The 20,778-nt window shown below is 38.0% G+C and overlaps 1 protein-coding gene across 1 annotated transcript in view; it reads left to right on the top strand.

Annotated features, from left to right (window-relative positions):
- Nucleotides 1–20,778, top strand: part of LOC124613475 (dynein axonemal heavy chain 6-like) — a 984,594-nt gene that overhangs the window by 392,994 nt on the left and 570,822 nt on the right. The window contains exons 88-89 of the mRNA XM_047142181.1: nt 49–261; nt 13,807–13,992. Of these exons, the coding sequence (XP_046998137.1) occupies nt 49–261; nt 13,807–13,992 (399 nt within the window). The remainder of the gene's footprint in view (nt 1–48; nt 262–13,806; nt 13,993–20,778) is intronic.

Raw genomic sequence — 20,778 nt, 5'->3', positions numbered from 1 at the left:
CACCTAAGGAAAACTTATATTTTAAAATAATTATTCCTGACCTTTCAGGGTATTTTAGGTGATCTGTTCCCTGGTGTTGAGATCCCAGAGCAGGATTATGGAGTCTTACAAGCTGCTATAATAACAGTCATGGAAGAGAATGATTTGCAGCCAGAATCATGTATGATTGCAAAGGTGATACAGTTCCACGAGACAATGATTGTTCGACATGGTGTTATGCTTGTTGGCCCTACAGGTGGTGGAAAGACAACTGTTATAAATGTTAGTACCATAAGTAACAATATCTTAGAAAGAAGAGAAACATATACATACACTTTTCAAAGTAAAAACCAATTTGAGCTGGGCCAACAGAGAACTAAATTCATTAATGCATTTGTATCATCCAGAATTTTTTTAAAAGTTCCTCATCAGCAAAAGTAAAAGGAAATAAGACATGGAGAAAAATGCACATATAACCTTTTCATTTTGCTCTCCTTTTTTGTGTCTATAATTACTATTAATAATTACAATTAATTTTGTTCTTAACTACAGTTTTACACATCTTGCTCAGTATTAAATGTTTCTGGTATTATTATTTTACATTCATTTTGAATTAAGATCAGTTACCCTATTTTGAATATTTGTATCTTTGTTTTTCTGCTGTTGGTGTGGTTCATAAATAACAAATTAAATATAAATAATAAGTAGAATATCTACAATCAGAGTAGTTTAAATATCACAACTACGTTGTTTTTTGTCTTTACAATCATGTTGTTGAGGTTGCTCAGAAATATGAATAACATGGTCAAAAATTGTGAGAGTCTCCAGAATCCCATACTCTTATCTCAACTTTTTTATATTTCAGTATAATGTTATTCCTTAACTGTTCTGGAGCAAGATTAGGCTAGTAGCCATACAGCTTACTGCTCTTTACCAATGATATTGGGAACAGGACATCCAGGGCAAGTTCTGTGATGTGACCAGACTTGTTTTGACTAAGCTGCGGAAGTTTCACTGGAAAGTCCTTACGCATCCTCCATATAGTCTTGATCTTGGCCCATTTTTGGAGCCTTGACGAAATTTGTGGTCGACAATTTGTTTCAGATGAAGAGTTGCATGCCTGGATGCAGTTGTGGTTCCATAGGTCATGTGTTAGTCTGTTGGTCAGTTTTTCAACACCATGCTGGGAGGCAGCCCAACAGCTGACAAAGAGTATGAATCAGCATGAAATTTACATAATGAGAGATAATTGCTACTGGAATTAAAGGATGGATTCTTGTTAAAACTAAATTGGTGCCATGAACAGTCATCCTTGCAGTGTAAGAAAATTACAATGCAGCATATAAATACTGAAAGCACAAAAATGAATAATGTATCCAGGACAATTTTTCTTACTTTGTCGATGTAATTTTTAGGTTTGATTTTGCAGTAAACTTAGTGATTGACAAAAATTCAATTTTTTAGTTGTTAACATACATATATTTGATAGAAGTCACTATTAAGTTACACTGACATCATTAATTTACCTCTAATTTTCTGTGGTTGCTGATCATACTATCCATCCACTAAATCTTGATGATTAGCATATATGTATTTTAAGAGGTCTTGCAGGATGGAAGAAATTATTGCCTGTTCTTATGACTGCAGACAAAAGTCATGCTTGTGAATGAATATTGGCATAATAAATAAAAATATTCTTTGGTAAGTCTTTATATAAGAAATGGTTCATATAAATTAATATTAGGAACTAGTTGTTAGGTACTACACAGCACCCACAAACATTTTTCCTTGAAGGCATTGACTGTCTTGCCTCACAGTGGGATAATTAGTTGTGGCAATTACTTTTGCAGTAACAAACAGTTTACTTACTGTCTTCCCATTGGTCTCGCTTTCATTTGACTGCCTCTTATTAATGCAGCACAACTCAGTAGGCAGCATCCGGTACTAAATTACTTATTGCAGATCTTACTTTCCTCTCATCATTCCTGTGTCTAGGTAACACAGCTTTAAGTGCTTTCCAAAATAATATTGGGTGTGTGCCACTAGCATGTTTGAACATGTGGGAATGTTTGTTTAATGTTCTACCTGTTTCAGACTCTAAATCCTCCCACCAAGAATTATTACACTTGATTTTGTTAAAGTTCATTCTGTTTCACTTTTAATCTCCTTTTTTAAAAGAAAGTGTTCAGTTCTTTCCTTATTAAAATCTCCTTCAGTTTCTTTGTGACTGAATATTAGGTCTACTTTTCCCTGTTTTTTTATTATATCATTACATGTACCTTCAGTTAACATTTTAGTTTCATTCAGTGAAATTAATACCAGTGGTTTCTCTTTCTCAGTTTCATCCATGTCTGTCACATCCTACATGTAATTTAATTCAGTGAATTTATCTTCACATGTAGTTACATGATCTTCAACTTCTGCAACCCATTAACTAGAGTCTCAAAATTATTTGATCGATCATTAAGACTTTCTTGTAACATATCCTTTTGTCCAGTAAATCTATTTTCCATATGACCCATATGATTACAGAAATATTCTGTTGATATCTGTGACCTTGTTATTGCTTGAAAATTCAAGGTTACAGTTAAATTAATTGATTTATTATCAACTGGCATCGCCATGACTAGTTTATATAATTATGCACTAAAATCAGTTCACTTATTCTCACAATTTTCACATCAAATTAATCAGGATTGACCCACCAGTTGTGCATTCTTCTTTTTGATTCCCACATACCAATTCCCTGATCGGTGAACCTTACACCCATACTGCATCAGCTGACTGTGAAGGCACCAGTAACTGTTCTGCTCTGTCTTACTCTGCCAATGCCTCATTTCTTGCACATGCTCAGTTGCACCTCTTTATTGTTGGAAAAATCAAAATCGGTGGTAGAGCATAAGTCATTAGGAAACTGCAAATCTCCACCAATGAAAGAAATAAATGGTTTGCCCCTCTATTTATCTTCTTTTGTTCTTTCTTTTCATCTCATTGTGCCAAATATTTTAGCAATGAAATGCAAAGATTTGGCCATGAGTCATTTTCTTTGTCTTAAGTTTTTTCATGAACTGACTCTTCATAGACCTGCCATATAAAAAATATTTTAATTATCTACAGTCTACAGTATTAATTCTTCATTAATTATTAGTAGAAACCTGTTCCTTTCTTAAAACTTGGTAGCAAGACCTTAATTCTGTCAATTTGTAGATGTAGCTAAACAGTTGCAGATTTGTTTATTATTTAGTTTGAATAAAACCTGGCATATTTATTAACAGTAACTATCTTCCATTTTTTTGAAATTCTTCTCATTTAGTCACATATATGGTTCCCTGTAATTTTCAGTTCACATAATCTCTCTTCTGATAGCACAACAAATACAGTTGTTTATCAATCTTCAATTACCATTCAGTTAGTTTTGCCGGCCGGTGTGGCTGTGCGGTTCTAGGCGCTTCAGTCTGGAACCGCGTGACCGCTACAGTCGCAGGTTTGAATCCTGCCTCAGGCATGGACATGTGTGATGTCCTTAGGTTAGTTAGGTTTAAGTAGTTCTAAGTTCTAGGAGACTGATGACCACAGATGTTAAGTTCCATAGTGCTCAGAGCCATTTGAACCAGTTAGTTTTGTTTTGTAAATAGAAAACGTATTTTCTTGCTGCACTGTATTTTATTCTTCCAGACGTGTTTCACCTTTTTTCACTTTAAGGCATCATCAGTGCAATCTATAATGATACAGTTATGATACACTTTTGTTTTGGTATGTATCATTTTTAAATTATAAAACAGTTCACTTCTTGCTTTTTGGGTAAATAAGGATTGCTTACAGTTCTTAGGGTTTTTAGTTGGCATCTGTGCTTCCTCTCATCTGGTCACATGCTGGAGGTCACACTGCCACTCTATTAACAAAACATAAGCATGTTTTTATGTTTTGAACATTTTGTTCAAAAATGTGTTTGAAACATAAAAACAAGCTTATGTTTAGTAAACATAGCAGCAGTGCGACCTCCAACATGTGACCAGATGAGAGGTAATGCAGATAACAGCTAAAAACACAAAGAACTGTAAGTAATCACTTATTTACATAAAATGAAAGAAGTAAACTGTTTTATAATCTACAAATAATACATATCAAAACAAAAGTGTATCATAACTGTACCATTATAGATCCCACTGATGATGACTTCATATGAAGAAAGGGGAAATGCATCTGGTAGAATAAAATACAGTGCAGCAAGAGAAGGCACTTTTTATTTACAAAACATATATTTGGGTCAAACATAAAGTCACTTTATGTTTTACCTCTGCTTAAGACAGTATTACTACTCAGGGTACATATTGGTTGAAAGCACCAATGATGCCTGTTAATCAGTTGAAATCAATTTGCAAAAGTGAATAAATAAAACATGATTTTGCAACTAGTTGCTGCATATTTGGTAATTTTATGGTCTATCGCTGCACGACTTGGGAACCACATGGAGCCCACCATTCATAAACTCATCATGCATTGATTGTTTTTTTTTTTCTTGGCCTACCTCTCCAAGAAAATGCTAATTATCTTCAATATTAATGTCTTCTTACACTCTTATTGTCCTTCTTCCCTTTCAGAGTTAATTCTTGACTTGACTAAATGCACTTTGTAACTATTTGATGCCCTGTCACAGTTGCTACGTCTCCGGGAATGTGGCAGCTTATTGTTGAGGAGGGAATTACGATGAATGGAATAATTTTTTAACAAATCTCTCAGTGATTAAGTTTGACCTACGTGATTTGCTACCAGCAGACTTCAAAGTCCCAAAAGCTCAATATCAGGTGTACCTCTGTGACATATGCAAACAATGCAATGCCTAAAAGGCAGAGAACAGAAGCCTAAAAGAACGATTGTGCTTGAGAATACAATTGTAGTGCCACAAGAAGAGTGTTGGCTTATCAATGGCCATGTAAGGAAGTCGCTAGGGTAGCAGGGCATTGGCTGTGTAAAAGGTGACCATGAGTGGTCACATGAGGACTGATTGGGTGCTGGCCAGAAGTGCCGAAATGGAAGGGGTGATGGCCCCCCACATGGTTTATCAGGCAATGGGATGCTCTATTCAAGTTTCTGAAGTCAGTTGATATGTGAAGAGTTCTTGGTCATCCCAAGAGGGCCCCTGTGCAGAGCAGGCCGGGAGCCTGGACTTAGAGTGGCAGTTGGATTTCTGGGAACTCAGTTAACATAGTCTGTACCCCATGTAGGCTGGGCCTGAATGTAGGCACATTGCAGTATTTGGTCTGGCTGCATTTTAGTTCTGGCAGGAACAGTGTGTGACATTACATAAATAGAATGCAAATAGACTGGGACAGTTCCCACCATGAACCATGGACCTTGCCGTTGGTGGGGAGGCTTGCGTGCCTCAGCGATACAGATAGCCGTACCATAGGTGCAACCACAACGGAGGGGTATCTGTTGAGAGGCCAGACAAACGTGTGGTTCCTGAAGAGGGGCAGCAGCCTTTTCAGTAGTTGCAAGGGCAACAGTCTGGATGATTGACTGATCTGGCCTTGTAACAATAACCAAAACGGCCTTGCTGTGCTGGTACTGCGAACGGCTGAAAGCAAGGGGAAACTACAGCCGTAATTTTTCCCGAGGGCATGCAACTTTACTGTATGATTACATGATGATGGCGTCCTCTTGGGTAAAATATTCCGGAGGTAAAATAGTCCCCCATTCGGATCTCCGGGCGGGGACTACTCAAGAGGATGTCGTTATCAGGAGAAAGAAAACTGGCGTTCTACGGATCGGAGCGTGGAATGTCAGATCCCTTAATCGGGCAGGTAGGTTAGAAAATTTAAAAAGGGAAATGGATAGGTTGAAGTTAGATATAGTGGGAATTAGTGAAGTTCGGTGGCAGGAGGAACAAGACTTCTGGTCAGGTGACTACAGGGTTATAAACACAAAATCAAATAGGGGTAATGCAGGAGTAGGTTTAATAATGAATAGGAAAATAGGAATGCGGGTAAGCTACTACAAACAGCATAGTGAACGCATTATTGTGGCGAAGATAGATACGAAGCCCATGCCTACTACAGTAGTACAAGTTTATATGCCAACTAGCTCTGCAGATGACGAAGAAATTGAAGAAATGTATGATGAAATAAAAGACATTATTCAGATTGTGAAGGGAGACGAAAATTTAATAGTCATGGGTGACTGGAATTCGAGTGTAGGAAAAGGGAGAGAAGGAAACATAGTAGGTGAATATGGATTGGGGGACAGAAATGAAAGAGGAAGCCGCCTGGTCGAATTTTGCACAGAGCACAACATAATCATAACTAACACTTGGTTTAAGAATCATGAAAGAAGGTTGTATACATGGAAGAACCCTGGAGATACTAAAAGGTATCAGATAGATTATATAATGGTAAGACAGAGATTTAGGAACCAGGTTTTAAATTGTAAGACATTTCCAGGGGCAGATGTGGACTCTGACCACAATCTATTGGTTATGACCTGTAGATTAAAACTGAAGAAACTGCAAAAAGGTGGGAATTTAAGGAGATGGGACCTGGATAAACTAAAAGAACCAGAGGTTGTACAGAGATTCAGGGAGAGCATAAGGGAGCAATTGACAGGAATGGGGGAAAGAAATACAGTAGAAGAAGAATGGGTAGCTTTGAGGGATGAAGTAGTGAAGGCAGCAGAGGATCAAGTAGGTAAAAAGACGAGGGCTGGTAGAAATCCTTGGGTAACAGAAGAAATATTGAATTTAATTGATGAAAGGAGAAAATATAAAATGCAGTAAGTGAAACAGGCAAAAAGGAATACAAACGTCTCAAAAATGAGATCGACAGAAAGTGCAAAATGGCTAAGCAGGGATGGCTAGAGGACAAATGTAAGGATGTAGAGGCCTATCTCACTAGGGGTAAGATAGATACCGCCTACAGGAAAATTAAAGAGACCTTTGGAGATAAGAGAACGACTTGTATGAATATCAAGAGCTCAGATGGAAACCCAGTTCTAAGCAAAGAAGGGAAAGCAGAAAGGTGGAAGGAGTATATAGAGGGTCTATACAAGGGCGATGTACTTGAGGACAATATTATGGAAATGGAAGAGGATGTAGATGAAGATGAAATGGGAGATATGATACTGCGTGAAGAGTTTGACAGAGCACTGAAAGACCTGAGTCGAAACAAAGCCCCCGGAGTAGACAATATTCCATTGGAACTACTGACGGCCGTGGGAGAGCCGGTCTTGACAAAACTCTACCATCTGGTGAGGAAGATGTATGAGACAAGCGAAATACCCTCAGACTTCAAGAAGAATATAATAATTCCAATCCCAAAGAAAGCAGGTGTTGACAGATGTGAAAATTACCGAACTATCAGCTTAATAAGTCACAGCTGCAAAATACTAACACGAATTCTTTACAGACGAATGGAAAAACTAGTAGAAGCCAACCTTGGGGAAGATCAGTTTGGATTCCGTAGAAACACTGGAACACGTGAGGCAATACTGACCTTACGACTTATCTTAGAAGAAAGATTAAGGAAAGGCAAACCTACGTTTCTAGCATTTGTAGACTTAGAGAAAGCTTTTGACAATGTTGACTGGAATACTCTCTTTCAAATTCTAAAGGTGGCAGGGGTAAAATACAGGGAGCGAAAGGCTATTTACAATTTGTACAGAAACCAGATGGCAGTTATAAGAGTCGAGGGACATGAAAGGGAAGCAGTGGTTGGGAAGGGAGTAAGACAGGGTTGTAGCCTCTCCCCGATGTTGTTCAATCTGTATATTGAGCAAGCAGTAATGGAAACAAAAGAAAAATTCGGAGTAGGTATTAAAATCCATGGAGAAGAAATAAAAACTTTGAGGTTCGCCGATGACATTGTAATTCTGTCAGAGACAGCAAAGGACTTGGAAGAGCAGTTGAATGGACTGGACAGTGTCTTGAAAGGAGGATATAAGATGAACATCAACAAAAGCAAAACAAGGATAATGGAATGTAGTCTAATTAAGTCGGGTGATGCTGAGGGAATTAGATTAGGGAATGAGGCACTTAAAGTAGTGAAGGAGTTTTGCTATTTGGGGAGCAAAATAACTGATGATGGTCGAAGTAGAGAGGATATAAAAGGTAGGCTGGCAATGGCAAGGAAAGCGTTTCTGAAGAAGAGAAATTTGTTAACATCCAGTATTGATTTAAGTGTCAGGAAGTCATTTCTGAAAGTATTCGTATGGAGTGTAGCCATGTATGGAAGTGAAACATGGACGATAAATAGTTTGGACAAGAAGAGAATAGAGGCTTTCGAAATGTGGTGCTACAGAAGAATGCTGAAGATTAGATGGGTAGATCACATAACTAATGAGGAAGTATTGAATAGGATTGGGGAGAAGAGAAGTTTGTGGCACAACTTGACCAGAAGAAGGGATCGGTTGGTAGGACATGTTCTGAGGCATCAAGGGATCACCAATTTAGTATTGGAGGGCAGCGTGGAGGGTAAAAATCGTAGAGGGAGACCAAGAGATGAATACACTAAGCAGATTCAGAAGGATGTAGGTTGCAGTAGGTACTGGGAGATGAAAAAGCTTGCACAGGATAGAGTAGCATGGAGAGCTGCATCAAACCAGTCTCAGGACTGAAGACCACAACAACAACAGTTCCATACGGGTTTTTTGTGTGCAATGTGATAGTGCGCAGTGCAGTGGGATATATGGCACCTGAACTGTTCTTTGAGAGAGTACATAACATTCCTGAGATATCACAAAAATTTGAATGATTTATACTTTTGATGATTATGTAGTAGAGCTGTAGGAGTGCTTGGAAGAGATGCACTAATGCTTGAGAGAAAACAGAATGCACAGTGCAAGATAAGGAACACAGAGTATTATGATAAAACACAGAATCTGAAGCAGTTCCATTTTGGCAATATAGTTCTGTTGTTTGATGAGAGCCTGTGATCAGGCAGGTTCCTTAAATTAGATACACAGTGGCAAGGTCCATACACTGTAGTACGAATGAAGGTACCTAATTTAGAAATCAGTATGAAATGAAATAAGTATCCTACAGTGCATGCTGCCAGAGTGAAGGAGTTTTTCGAGTTAGAGTAGCCCAGTGTGTTCCACATCTGTACATGCAATTAACAAAATTTCAGTTGTCACCCAGACTGTATTATGACAACATGGGCAAGGTGAAAATTTACATTGTAACTTGAACAATAGTAAGTTATTTCAGTTTATTGGAGCTGAAGAAGAAATTTGAACACACAGAGGTTCTTTCAAGGTGAACCATTGTAGGAATAAACAGGTCTATGTACTTATGAAACAATAGGAGACCTTACTTTTGGGACTACCCACATGTTACAGAGTACTAGCTAAAATGCAGAGAAAATATCAAAAAAGACCTTTTTACACGATTATGGCCAATTAATAGTTAAATTAGACTCTAAAATATTTTTCTTATAGCTTTAATTATGTAATGTACCTGTATAGAAATTGACAGATGTATTCAGATCATAATGTAGTAAAAATTTTGTAATAAAATGTGGAAGCGTAATTATAAGATGGGCTTGCACAAAGTCATTTGGGCAACCTGGGCTTCTACAATGTCATTTAATAGCAGTGTAAGCTGTAATTATGTCCAAAGTAACAACAATGTACTCAAATAACAACATACCCAAATAGTAACATACTAAAAGTACAAAATTTTGTTAAAAAATTTTTGTAACGATGTGGAGAGTTACCAGCAAGGCTGCAGAAAACCCTGAGTGAAAAACATGTGAATCAAAAAGGAATAACCACAGCAATAGTGGGACATACTAAATTCAGTGTATTAGCAGTAGATTGACAATGTGATCACCAACTTCTCAGACATAGCCTATCTGTACACTGTAATTATAGTATGGTGTGAATGCTAATAAAGTGGAAGAGCTCTAAAGGTATAGTTAAACAATTATTGCTAAATAATTATTATCTGCAGAAACTAAATAATTATTACAACAGCACTTCTAAGTAATGTACATGTTAGTAATCTTGGGAAAGAAGTTATCTTCACTAATCTATTATCACAGATCACCTCAGAATGAGGAAATTAAAGGTTTTCTTCATTTTAAAGTTCACTTATGAACAAAAAATATTTATAGGCGCTAATAACATAGAAGCAAAAACGAAAACAACACCAACAAATATCAAAGTAATTCTCAATACTTTATCAAAAATTGCGTTTTCCATTGCCCTCATTTGTTTTAAACCCATTATCTTCCAATCAAATGGTTCAAATGTCTCTGAGAAGTATGGGACTTAACATCGGAGGTCATCAGTCCCCTAGAACTTAGAACTACTTAAACCTAACTAAACTAAGGACATCACACACATCCATGCCTGAGGCAGGATTCGAACCTGCGGCTGTAGCAGTCATGCAGTTCTGGACTGAAGCACTTAGAACCACTCAGCCACCACAACTAGCCTATCTCCCAATCCCATAAGAGATGACACAGCCCACTGCAAACCACTGATGATATTTTTAGCACAATAGGGAGCATAATCTTGCTCAGAATAATATGCAAGAGCTGATTTATGATATATGCAGGTTTGTTTTAACAGTAATGGGTCAGATTGCCTTGGGGCAATTGGTTATAAAAGCCATGCTTCTCACTGAATACAGAATCATCTTTATCTTCAAGTGTACAGGTAGCACATAAAAAACTTCCATGGAGACGTATGATCAATGAGATCTAAGGAAGGAAACTAGCTCTAAGTGAGACACATCATTCATGGTTCAACTTTTCCAACTGCAAAGACGTGGTTCAGGCCTAACAAAGGAGTGAAGTGGAGAGACACTTGAGAGATGATGGGCCTAGTTTCCATTAAAAGGAACAGGGTCTGTTGCTGTGGGATGTCTTACCTGGTGCATGGTCAGTCAAATATGATATGAAGATGGTGAGCCAAGTGTGGCCGGGTTGGTGTAGATGATGGTGGTGTTAATGTGACTGCTATGTATGGTGCTTGTGCACCTGTTACTGCTGGAGATGATTTTTCTGCTCTCGATTAGTATAGTTCAAATGGTGGAGGTACAGCTGGTGTTAGTGGTGCCAATGGTAGGAGAGCTGTGGCATCATTTGCACATATACAGACACAAGCAGACATACAATAATTAGTCTGCTTGTGTCTGTATATGTGCAGACGGATGTGTGTGTGTGCGAGTGTATACCTGCCCCTTTTTCCCCTAAGGTAAGTCTTTCCGCTCCCAGGATTGGAATTGCTCCTTACCCTCTCCCTTAAACCCACATCCTTTCGTCTTTCCCTCTCCTTCCCTCTTTCCTGATGAAGCAACCTTGTGAAAGCTTGAAATTTGTGTGTGTGTTTGTGTGTTTTTTATTGTCTCCTATCAACATACCAACGCTTTCGTTTGGTAAGTAACAGCATCTTCGTATATATATATATATATATATATATATATATATATATATATATATATATATATATATATATATAAAATGTGGAAGGTTTCCCTCTTAAAAACAAAGATGATGTGACTTACCAAATGAAAGTGCTGGCAGGTCGACAGACACACAAACAAACACAAACATACACACAAAATTCAAGCTTTCGCAACAAACTGTTGCCTCATCAGGAAAGAGGGAAGGAGAGGGAAAGATGAAAGGATGTGGGTTTTAAGGGAGAGGGTAAGGAGTCATTCCAATCCCGGGAGCGGAAAGACTTACCTTAGGGGGGAAAAAAGGACGGGTATACACTCGCACACACACACATATCCATCCACACATATACAGACACAAGCAGACATCATATATATATATATATATATATATATATATATATACACCTAAAAACAAAGATGATGTGACTTACCAAACGAAAGCGCTGGCACGTCGATAGACACACAAGCAAACACAAATATACACACAAAATTCAAGCTTTCGCAACAAACTGTTGCCTCATCAGGAAAGAGGGAAGGAGAGGGAAAGACGAAAGGATGTGGATTTTAAGGGAGAGGGTAAGGAGTCATTCCAATCCCGGGAGCGGAAAGACTTACCTTAGGGGGAAAAAAGGACAGGTATACACTCGCACACTCACTCATATCCATCTGCACATACACAGACACAAGCAGACATATATATATATATATATATATATATATATATATATATATATATATATATATATATATATATATACTGCCCTGTCCATGAGTTAGGTAGGTGATGGAATTACAGGTGGACCCAATGAATATGGAATAAAGCTGTATGTGTGGAGTACATGAGCACATATATAACTTCTGAACCATCTGTTGTAGAATCATCCATTTCTGGTCGCAGTACAAGAGTATAGATTGACTGTTAAATAGATGATGAATTTTGAAGGTTATGGTACGGCCATGAAAGCAAATATATAAAGTACAGTGAAGGTGGCAGAAGACAGCTGAGTAGTTAGCAGAAACACAGAGGCATTTCATGCAATGAAGTTGCCTACCACACAGATTACAGCTGATGATCACATCAGTGACAGGCTAGTAGGAGAATTGCAATACAGATAACTGGTGATGACTGTGGTTGCTACAAAATTGACATCTGATCATGGCAACAATGACACATGATGGCAGCCAAAAAAGACCTGCAATATGAACACTGATGTATAAGATTTTTTATTCAGTCATTGATATTGACCCTGAGAATAACTAAACTGATCACTCCATGTTTAAGTGGAAGATTTCAACTCTTGTGTGACACTAAATGAAAATGCATATATCTTTTATTTCTTATTATGACAGTATTTGAAGTGATAATCATTGTCATGAAAAGTCTTCATCTCAAAAATTGAATTTTTTGCATATTTTTAATTTGTGAGGTATATCTTATTGATTATGGCACAATAATTTGATCATTGTAAAATCATATACTGAGTTTTATATAATGGACCAACAATATATTTAATATTTTAAGGGGCTTCCAATTGTGCACTTCCAGGTTCCTTCCGACAGCTGTAACTGGTATCTAAAACCTGATATTTTTGAACTATAATGTCTTTTACCACACAATAAAAATGCTTGCTGTGTGACTTGAGGTATGATTTCCTGGAGACTGACACACTTTTTGTGGCTCATTTGCGTGCCTACATTTCCTGTTCTTATAGCAGATTGGATAACATAATACAAATTAAAATAAATTAATTTAAAAAATCAAATCATACCTAGTTTCAAAATACAGTACTGTGTTACACATGCCATGTATTAGGTAACATGGAAGCTCATTGGCTATAGCACACTGGACTCACATTCAGGAGGATGATGGTTCAAACCCATGTCCGGCCATGCTGATTTAGGTTTTCCGTGATTTCCCTAAATTACTTCAGGCAAATACTGGAACGGTTCCTTTGAAAGGAAATGGCTAACTTCCTTCCCCATCCTTCCCTAATCCGATGGGACCAATGACCCTGCTGTTTGGTCCCTCCCAGAAATCAACGAACCAACCAAGTCAGCTATAATGTACCTATGATTTCCAAGATCATCCAGTGATATGCCCAGGATTTCCATGATATGTGTATGATTTCCAATATCAGCCAGTGTCTATAATGACAAAAGAATAATTAAAATCTCTTAGACCATTGCTCTCTCTTTTTCCCTCCCTCCCTCTCTCTCTCTCCCTCTCTCTCTACCTCTCTCCTTACCTCCCCTCCCCTCCCCTCCCTTCCCCGCCCCCTCTGTGCATGTGTGTGTGTGTGTGTGTGTGTGTGTGTGTGTTTTGTAACATATTTTGCAACGATAAAGTTCTAAGTTTGCAATAAATTGGACTTAATAGTAATTGCTTCTTTGAGAAAAAAAACATGTAATTTATGTCCTTTTTTAAGGTACTGAAAGATACCCTCACTAGACTACATGCTGATGGTGTACCAGGGCCTGTTTATCGGCCTGTAATAACATATGTATTAAATCCCAAATCTGTAACTTTAGGAGAGCTTTATGGTGAAGTGAATTTACTAACAATGGAATGGAGAGATGGCCTCTTAGGAATCATGGTTCGCACTGCTGTTCAGGTATGTTGCTACTGTCTCACAATAATTTAGCAGTCTTAAAGTGGAAAAAAATTATGATGGCAGATACTATTGTCTTTTAGTACTGATACAAGAGTAAACACGTCTTGAGCAGATATTAGTCTCCGACTGAAAACTAGAGCTGTGCATGAGATCTTAACATATTTTGTTATTGACATTGCTATACATCATCTTCATTGACAATACCCATGATATGGTACTATGAGGTCCTCCTTTGCACTTTAGAGCTCCATGTAACATCTTTTATGATGTAGGATTGGCTGCTGATGAACTTCATATAAGGAGTACCTCAAAGAAGTAATAATAAAACCATGGCAAATTATTTTACCTGTGGTACTACCACCTTTATTTACAAGCCCTGACATACTTCATTTTTTAAGTATTTGATCCAGAATTTGTTAACACTGAATAGCTAAAGATACTGGTACACAGGCCTGATATCGTGTAGGGCCCCCATGATCATGCAGAAGTGCTGCAACACATTGTGGTGTGGACTCTACTAATGTCTGAAGCAGTACTGGAGGGAATTAACACCATGAATCCTGTAGGGCTTCCATAAATCTATAAGAGTACAAGAGGGTGAAGATCTCTTCTGAACAGCACATTGCAAGACATCCCAGATATGCTCAGTAATGTTCATGTCTGGTGAGTTTGGTGACAAGCGGAAGTGTTTAAACTCAGAAAAGTATTCCTGGAGCCACTCTGTAGCAATTCTGGACATGTTGGGTGTTGCATTGTCCTGCTGGAATTGCCCAAGTGGACATGAATGGATGCAGGTGATCAGACAGGGTGGTTACATTTGTGTCACCTCTAAGAGCCATATCTAGACATATCAGGAGTTCAGTATCACTCAAACTGCACACACCTTACACCATTACAGAGCCTCCACCAGCTTGAACAGTTCTCTGCTGAAATGCAGGGTCCATGGATTCATGAGATTGTCTCTATACCCAGACACGTCCATCCACTGGATACAATTTGAAATGAGACCCACCTGACTAGCCAACATGTTTCCAGTCATCAACAGTCCAGTGTCAGTGTTGACAAACCCAGGTGAGGCATAAAGTTACGCGTTGTGCAGTTATCAAGGGTACACGAGTGGCCCCTTGGCTCTGATAACCCATATCAATGATGTTTCATCGAATGGTTGACATGCTGACACTTGTTGGTGGCCCAGAATTGAAATCTGCTGCATTTTGCGGAAGGGTTGCACTTCCCTCAAATTGAACAATTCTCTTCGGGCATTGTTGGTCCTGTTCTTGCAGGATCTTTTTGAGAGGTCAGAGATTTGATGTTTCACCTGATTCCCGATATTCACAGTACACCCATAAAATGGTCAGAGATACTGTGTCCCATCGCTCATGTGCCGACTATTCCACCACAATCAAACTAACTTAAATCTTGATAACCTGCCATTGTAGCAGTGGTAATCAAACTAACAACTGTGCCAGACACCTCTTGTCTTATATAGGTGTTACTGACCACAGTGGTGTATTCTGCCTGTTTACGTGTCTCTGTATTTTGAATATGCATGCCTATACCAATTTCTTTGGTGCTTCACTATACTTATTACATGGCTTTCTGACAAATTGGAAAAAAAAAAAAGTTACGTGTGTAGAGTATAATATTGACAACTTCAAATCTTACAGAGAAACATCTACAGCATATATGTAATCTATTGACTTTCAAGTGCCAGCATGAAGTCTTCTGATCTACCATTGTCTGGTCTTGTGGAGTCTTCTTTAGTGATGTGTCTGATGGCCTGTGGCTCCCCACAATCACATAATGGGAATGGTTGCCTTACTTGATTACTCCACTTATAAAAAAATATGTACAACTGCCTTGTTGGCTATCAAATTTGTTTAGCATTGACCATGTTTTGTGTGTCAAGTCAAATTGTGGTGGTTTTTGGGTGATACAAGGCAAGTTGTTTCTTTTGTCATCCAGGCCATTCTTCAGTCCATGCGTTAGTAAGGTGGAACTCATCTTCCACAGAATCCCTTGCTGTTATTGTTAGTGACCATCTAGAATGGAGTCAGCTATGATGACAGGGTAGAGCATACTAAGTTCTTGGGTGTACATATAGGTGAGAATCTTAAAAGGAAAATTCATATTTTGGATCTTCTAAAGTGACTATGTTCAGCAACTTTTGCAATCAGAATAATTGCCAATTTTGAGGATATACGAATTAGTAAGCTAACATACTTTGCATATTTTCACTCTCTGATGTCATACAGAATAATATTTTGGGGTAACTCAACACTTGTCAAAAAGTATTCACTGCACAAAAGAAAGTGGTTAGAATAATGTGTGGGGTTCATAGTCACGCATCTTGTAGGCATCTTTTTAAAAGATTGGGAATTCTTACAACAGCCTCTCAGTATATTTACTCACTAATGAAATTTCTTCTCAACAACAAGGATCAGTTTAAAAACAACAGTGACATTCATGATTATAATACCAGAAAAAAGAAAGACTTATACTATATTTTACTCAACCTATCTTTGGCACAGAAAGGGGTAAAATATGCTGCTATAAAGACTTTTGACAAATTGCCAGATGAAATAAAATGTCTGACAGACATCAGTATTAGCTTCAAAAATAAACTGAAATCATATCTTCTTGACAACTCCTTCTATACCATAGATGAATTCTTGAATAGGAGAAAATAAATCTATAAATGTAGTATATGCATGTTGTGCCATTTCAGGGAATGGGGTAAATAATAGAAATATTAATCTTTAACACCTTGTTTAATATGTACATTTCTTGTGCACTTGACACATTCCACATCATAATGGCTACCGTATTGTGCGATTGGTCAATGGAACACACAACCAACTAACTAACTAACTAACTAACTAACTTTGTATCACTGACATCTTGATCAACTGGCAGATTTTTATTAGCCATAATTTTTTGTAATTTATGTATCATAGTTGAGGGGATGGAATGTGGGTTTGTACTGGCAGACATTCTGTAGGTGTTGATTTGATAACACCAGCAATCATTTTTAAGGAATTATTTTGGTGGACACCTATTATTTGTGCATATCGACTGTTTAGCAAAACTTGAGCACAATATTCAGTGGTTAAGAAGAAAAGACTAAGAGCACAAGAACATAGGGTGGATGCCAATGCTCTCGTGTGTGTATTTCATAGCTTTTGAACGATGTTTCTTGTTTTCAATTTTTTGGCTGTTTTTGTTATGTGCTTTCTGAGGAACTGAATTCTATGAAGTGTTACACCCTGGTACTTAGGTGTTTTACTGTGAGTAAGTGTAGTGTATGGGGATGGGATCGGTAATCGGGATATAGAAAACTTAATTCCCATATGTGTCGTAGCTCATATTTGTTTACACTTGACACTGCGTCCATACAGAATGAAGTATAACAAAGAACTGACTAAAGTAATGTTAAGATGGAGGCTCGACAGAGACATAGAGTTCACAGATATTAAGTTTTGTGGTTGATATGAACTATCAAATCCACAACCTCCCCCCCTCCCCCCGCAGTACGGAGTACTACAGATGTCCAAGGGTGAGGGCATGTGGGCATCGACATCGGTGGAAATCATGCGTGTAGGCAGGTGCACCATAGGTACTTCCATCTCGAACAAGGTGGGTTGTGCAGACGGGGCAGCAAGAGGCAGGTTCACTTCATAGTCAATCAGCCACCGTGGCCGGATGAGATGGCGGCTGACCTGTTAGTAAGCGCGTGGGGCAGTCAACAGCATAGTGGATGCGTGTTTGTGGTTCGAGCCGTCCATAGAAATGAAAGCACATAGAGATGCTCAATCACACTCACGCCGAAGTGTGAGGTTGTGTGCAATGTTGATGTGTAAGGGACCGTCTGGTGGCGGAACCTCAGTATCTGTCAAAAGAATGAGCACTCAGTCATCGAGCATCACTATAGAAACGTCGTTCACTTGGTGCGGCGGCACGCTGCTGGACAAACTGATAGTAGGTGTTTGTGTGTCTCTGACATTGGAGGTGAGGGGGCTAAACCTGCACAGCATGAAACAGGGGGCGAGGTCGGGAAACCAGCTAATGGTGGCGAACAGTCTTTGGCAGAAGAGGCGTGTGGTGAGGTTGATGGGAGCACGTCTTCGTACTTGATCGAGGATGGATCGTCTGCAGAGTCCGACTGCGGCGGTGTGAGACTGCATGTTAAGGTTTGTTAGATGGAAACACCAGATTTCTATTTTCATGGTTTTAACAACTGATGATGTATAAGCAGCATAATAACTCTGTAATGTCTTTTGCCTGCAACCTTGTTTTTTCTAACATATCCAGCTTTTGACCCAGGTGGTCTTTTGTGGCTGTATTTATGACCTGTACTATTTTGCCAGTTGTGAGGAATATTTGCAGTTATCTTATCCCAAGAAAATTGATGTTTTGTTGCATTGAGTAGTAATCAAATAACAAAAGCATATATCACAATGTTTTTCAGATATTAATATTTGTGTCTTTAAATAGATTAGCCCTTTTGGAATATCTTCCCCACAAACATAAATATATAATACCGCCTGTTTTGGCCATATTTGAACTCATTTTCATTTTTCAAATATTTAATTCATGATTTTGGACTTAGTAAAGTTTGATATTACTTACATATTTTTTCTTTTATATATCAATAATTAATTATTGTTCTATATTATACCATGAAAATTAGTTTCCCCATAAATGTTAGTGAAGACATATGAAACAGAATATTATCACTTATTCTTATTTTGCAAAATATTTTAAGTCATTCAAATCATCTGTCTGCATTTTTTATTGTGAGACAATGGGAAATCCATGTAGGAATATCAACTTTGCAGGAAAAATAGATTTCTACTTATCTTAAAGAAGGCATGTTAAGTTGCAGCAAGGCACAATTAAAATACAGTTGTATAAAGCTTTTGGCCACAGACTTCATCAACAAAAGAGAAACACCTACCATTCATACACACAAGCAAGTACACCTCACGCACACCTGACTCGACCAGAATCCATCTACCATGTGGGATGTAAGCAGCAATCTGGAGGGGGTGGAGAAGTGGCAGTGATGGTAGTGTACTGATGAGTGAGGTAGACGAATGCTCTGTGATAGAGTCTCCAGGGACAAGAATGACAACAGGCGCAGAGTCAGTAGGTTGAGGGATTATGGGACTCCCTGTCGCACAACCTCCTGATCATGCACCTGTTGGCATTCAAGTCTGTGCACACTCTGCCAGACAGAATTCATCTCCCCCCCCCCCCCCCCCCCCCACCTGTACACTACTATCCCTTCCTCTTTCCTGCCCCTCCAGATTGTTGCTTGTCTCCCACATGATAGTTGCATTTTGGTCCAAGCTGTAGAGTTGGCTATCATGTGATGTGTACATGGTGTGTGCTTGCTTGCACATATGAATGGTGTGTGTTTCTTTTTTGTTGATGAAGTCGTTGGCTGAAAGCTTTACATAAGTGTCTTTTAATTGTAGCTCTCAGCAACTTAATGTGTCTTCTTTACAAAAAGTAGCAACCTATCTTTTCCTGTGTTGTATTTATATAGTTACTGATTTACAATCAATATCTGATTAATTTACCATTTTAAAAGAAAACCAATAACTTTAGAAATATTCACTCCTATTTTACAGTACTGTTATTACCTGTTATTTTCATAAATATGTAAAAGATTTTATATTTGGGGAATGTAAATTTATAGCTAAGACAAAGTTACTTTGATAGTAATCTGATATATAGAACTTCCTGGAAGCTTCCAGAACAATCCCCAAGGTATATACTATCCTTGCTTGTAGCCAATTCCATCAGACTCTATTCTGTATCACAGAGAGAGAACAGGATGTGAAGATTTTCGTTTTGTTCTGATTAGAAAAACAATGGATCTGTTAATAACTTTTATGTGCATTTGGAGTTTATATTTGCCTTGTGATTTTGGACAGTGTGTGTAACTGTGAATTGATTTGTGTTAAATGAAAATAGCACATCGTAATCTGGAAATTTGTTAATAAGCTTCTGCCACATCACTTCAACAACCCAGGACCTACTGAGACTATATAGTTATTGCCACCCTTGGATACTGACATCATTTGCAAGTTAAGTAAATAATTAACAATGTGGCTGAAGGAGATTCCTCTCTCGAATTTCGTCTACAAACACGGCATGTGATCTGATTTACACCTAAAATAAATGTCGTTTGAAACATAAATTTTGCTGTGTTGAAAAATTACGGAAGTGAAACGAATAACAAATGATCCCAAGATAACTTGTTACCTGTCACTCAGCAGTGGAAGAAATGATTTTGCAAACAAAAGAGTCTGAGTCCAGGTAATCAACAAGAAGCTAGTGTTTATCTTTGGATTCTGAATCTTTCAGTGTAGCATGTTTACTTTATCATGTGATGTGATGCCAAAAAAACTGTGAACCACTACAGGGCTTCTGAAATTTGCTCTTGGAAAACACAATAAAGATTGCTGGGCGTAGTGCTTCCTTATGTGCAATAAGAAAAATTGATCACTCCAACAATACACTTATTGGAAACTGTAACTGTTACAGTTTGAAGGAAATTGCAATGCCAAATTTTGTGTCATAACTGGTATGGAATCAAGAGACACCAAATTGCAGAAAAGCCTGTCAAATTTCAAGATTTTTCTTAATTTCTCATATTATGAAAAACATGGAATTGTGTGTTGCTTTCAGTTATGTACAATTTGTCCTTCTTGTTGTATATAAACTGTCTCTTTGTTTAAATGATGTAAGGTACTGATACATAGTGTCTTTTCAGTT

Source organism: Schistocerca americana, chromosome 4, assembly GCF_021461395.2.
Source record: "Schistocerca americana isolate TAMUIC-IGC-003095 chromosome 4, iqSchAmer2.1, whole genome shotgun sequence".
Classification (NCBI taxonomy): Eukaryota; Metazoa; Arthropoda; class Insecta; order Orthoptera; family Acrididae; genus Schistocerca; species Schistocerca americana.
This window is presented reverse-complemented; position numbering and strand designations above follow the sequence as displayed.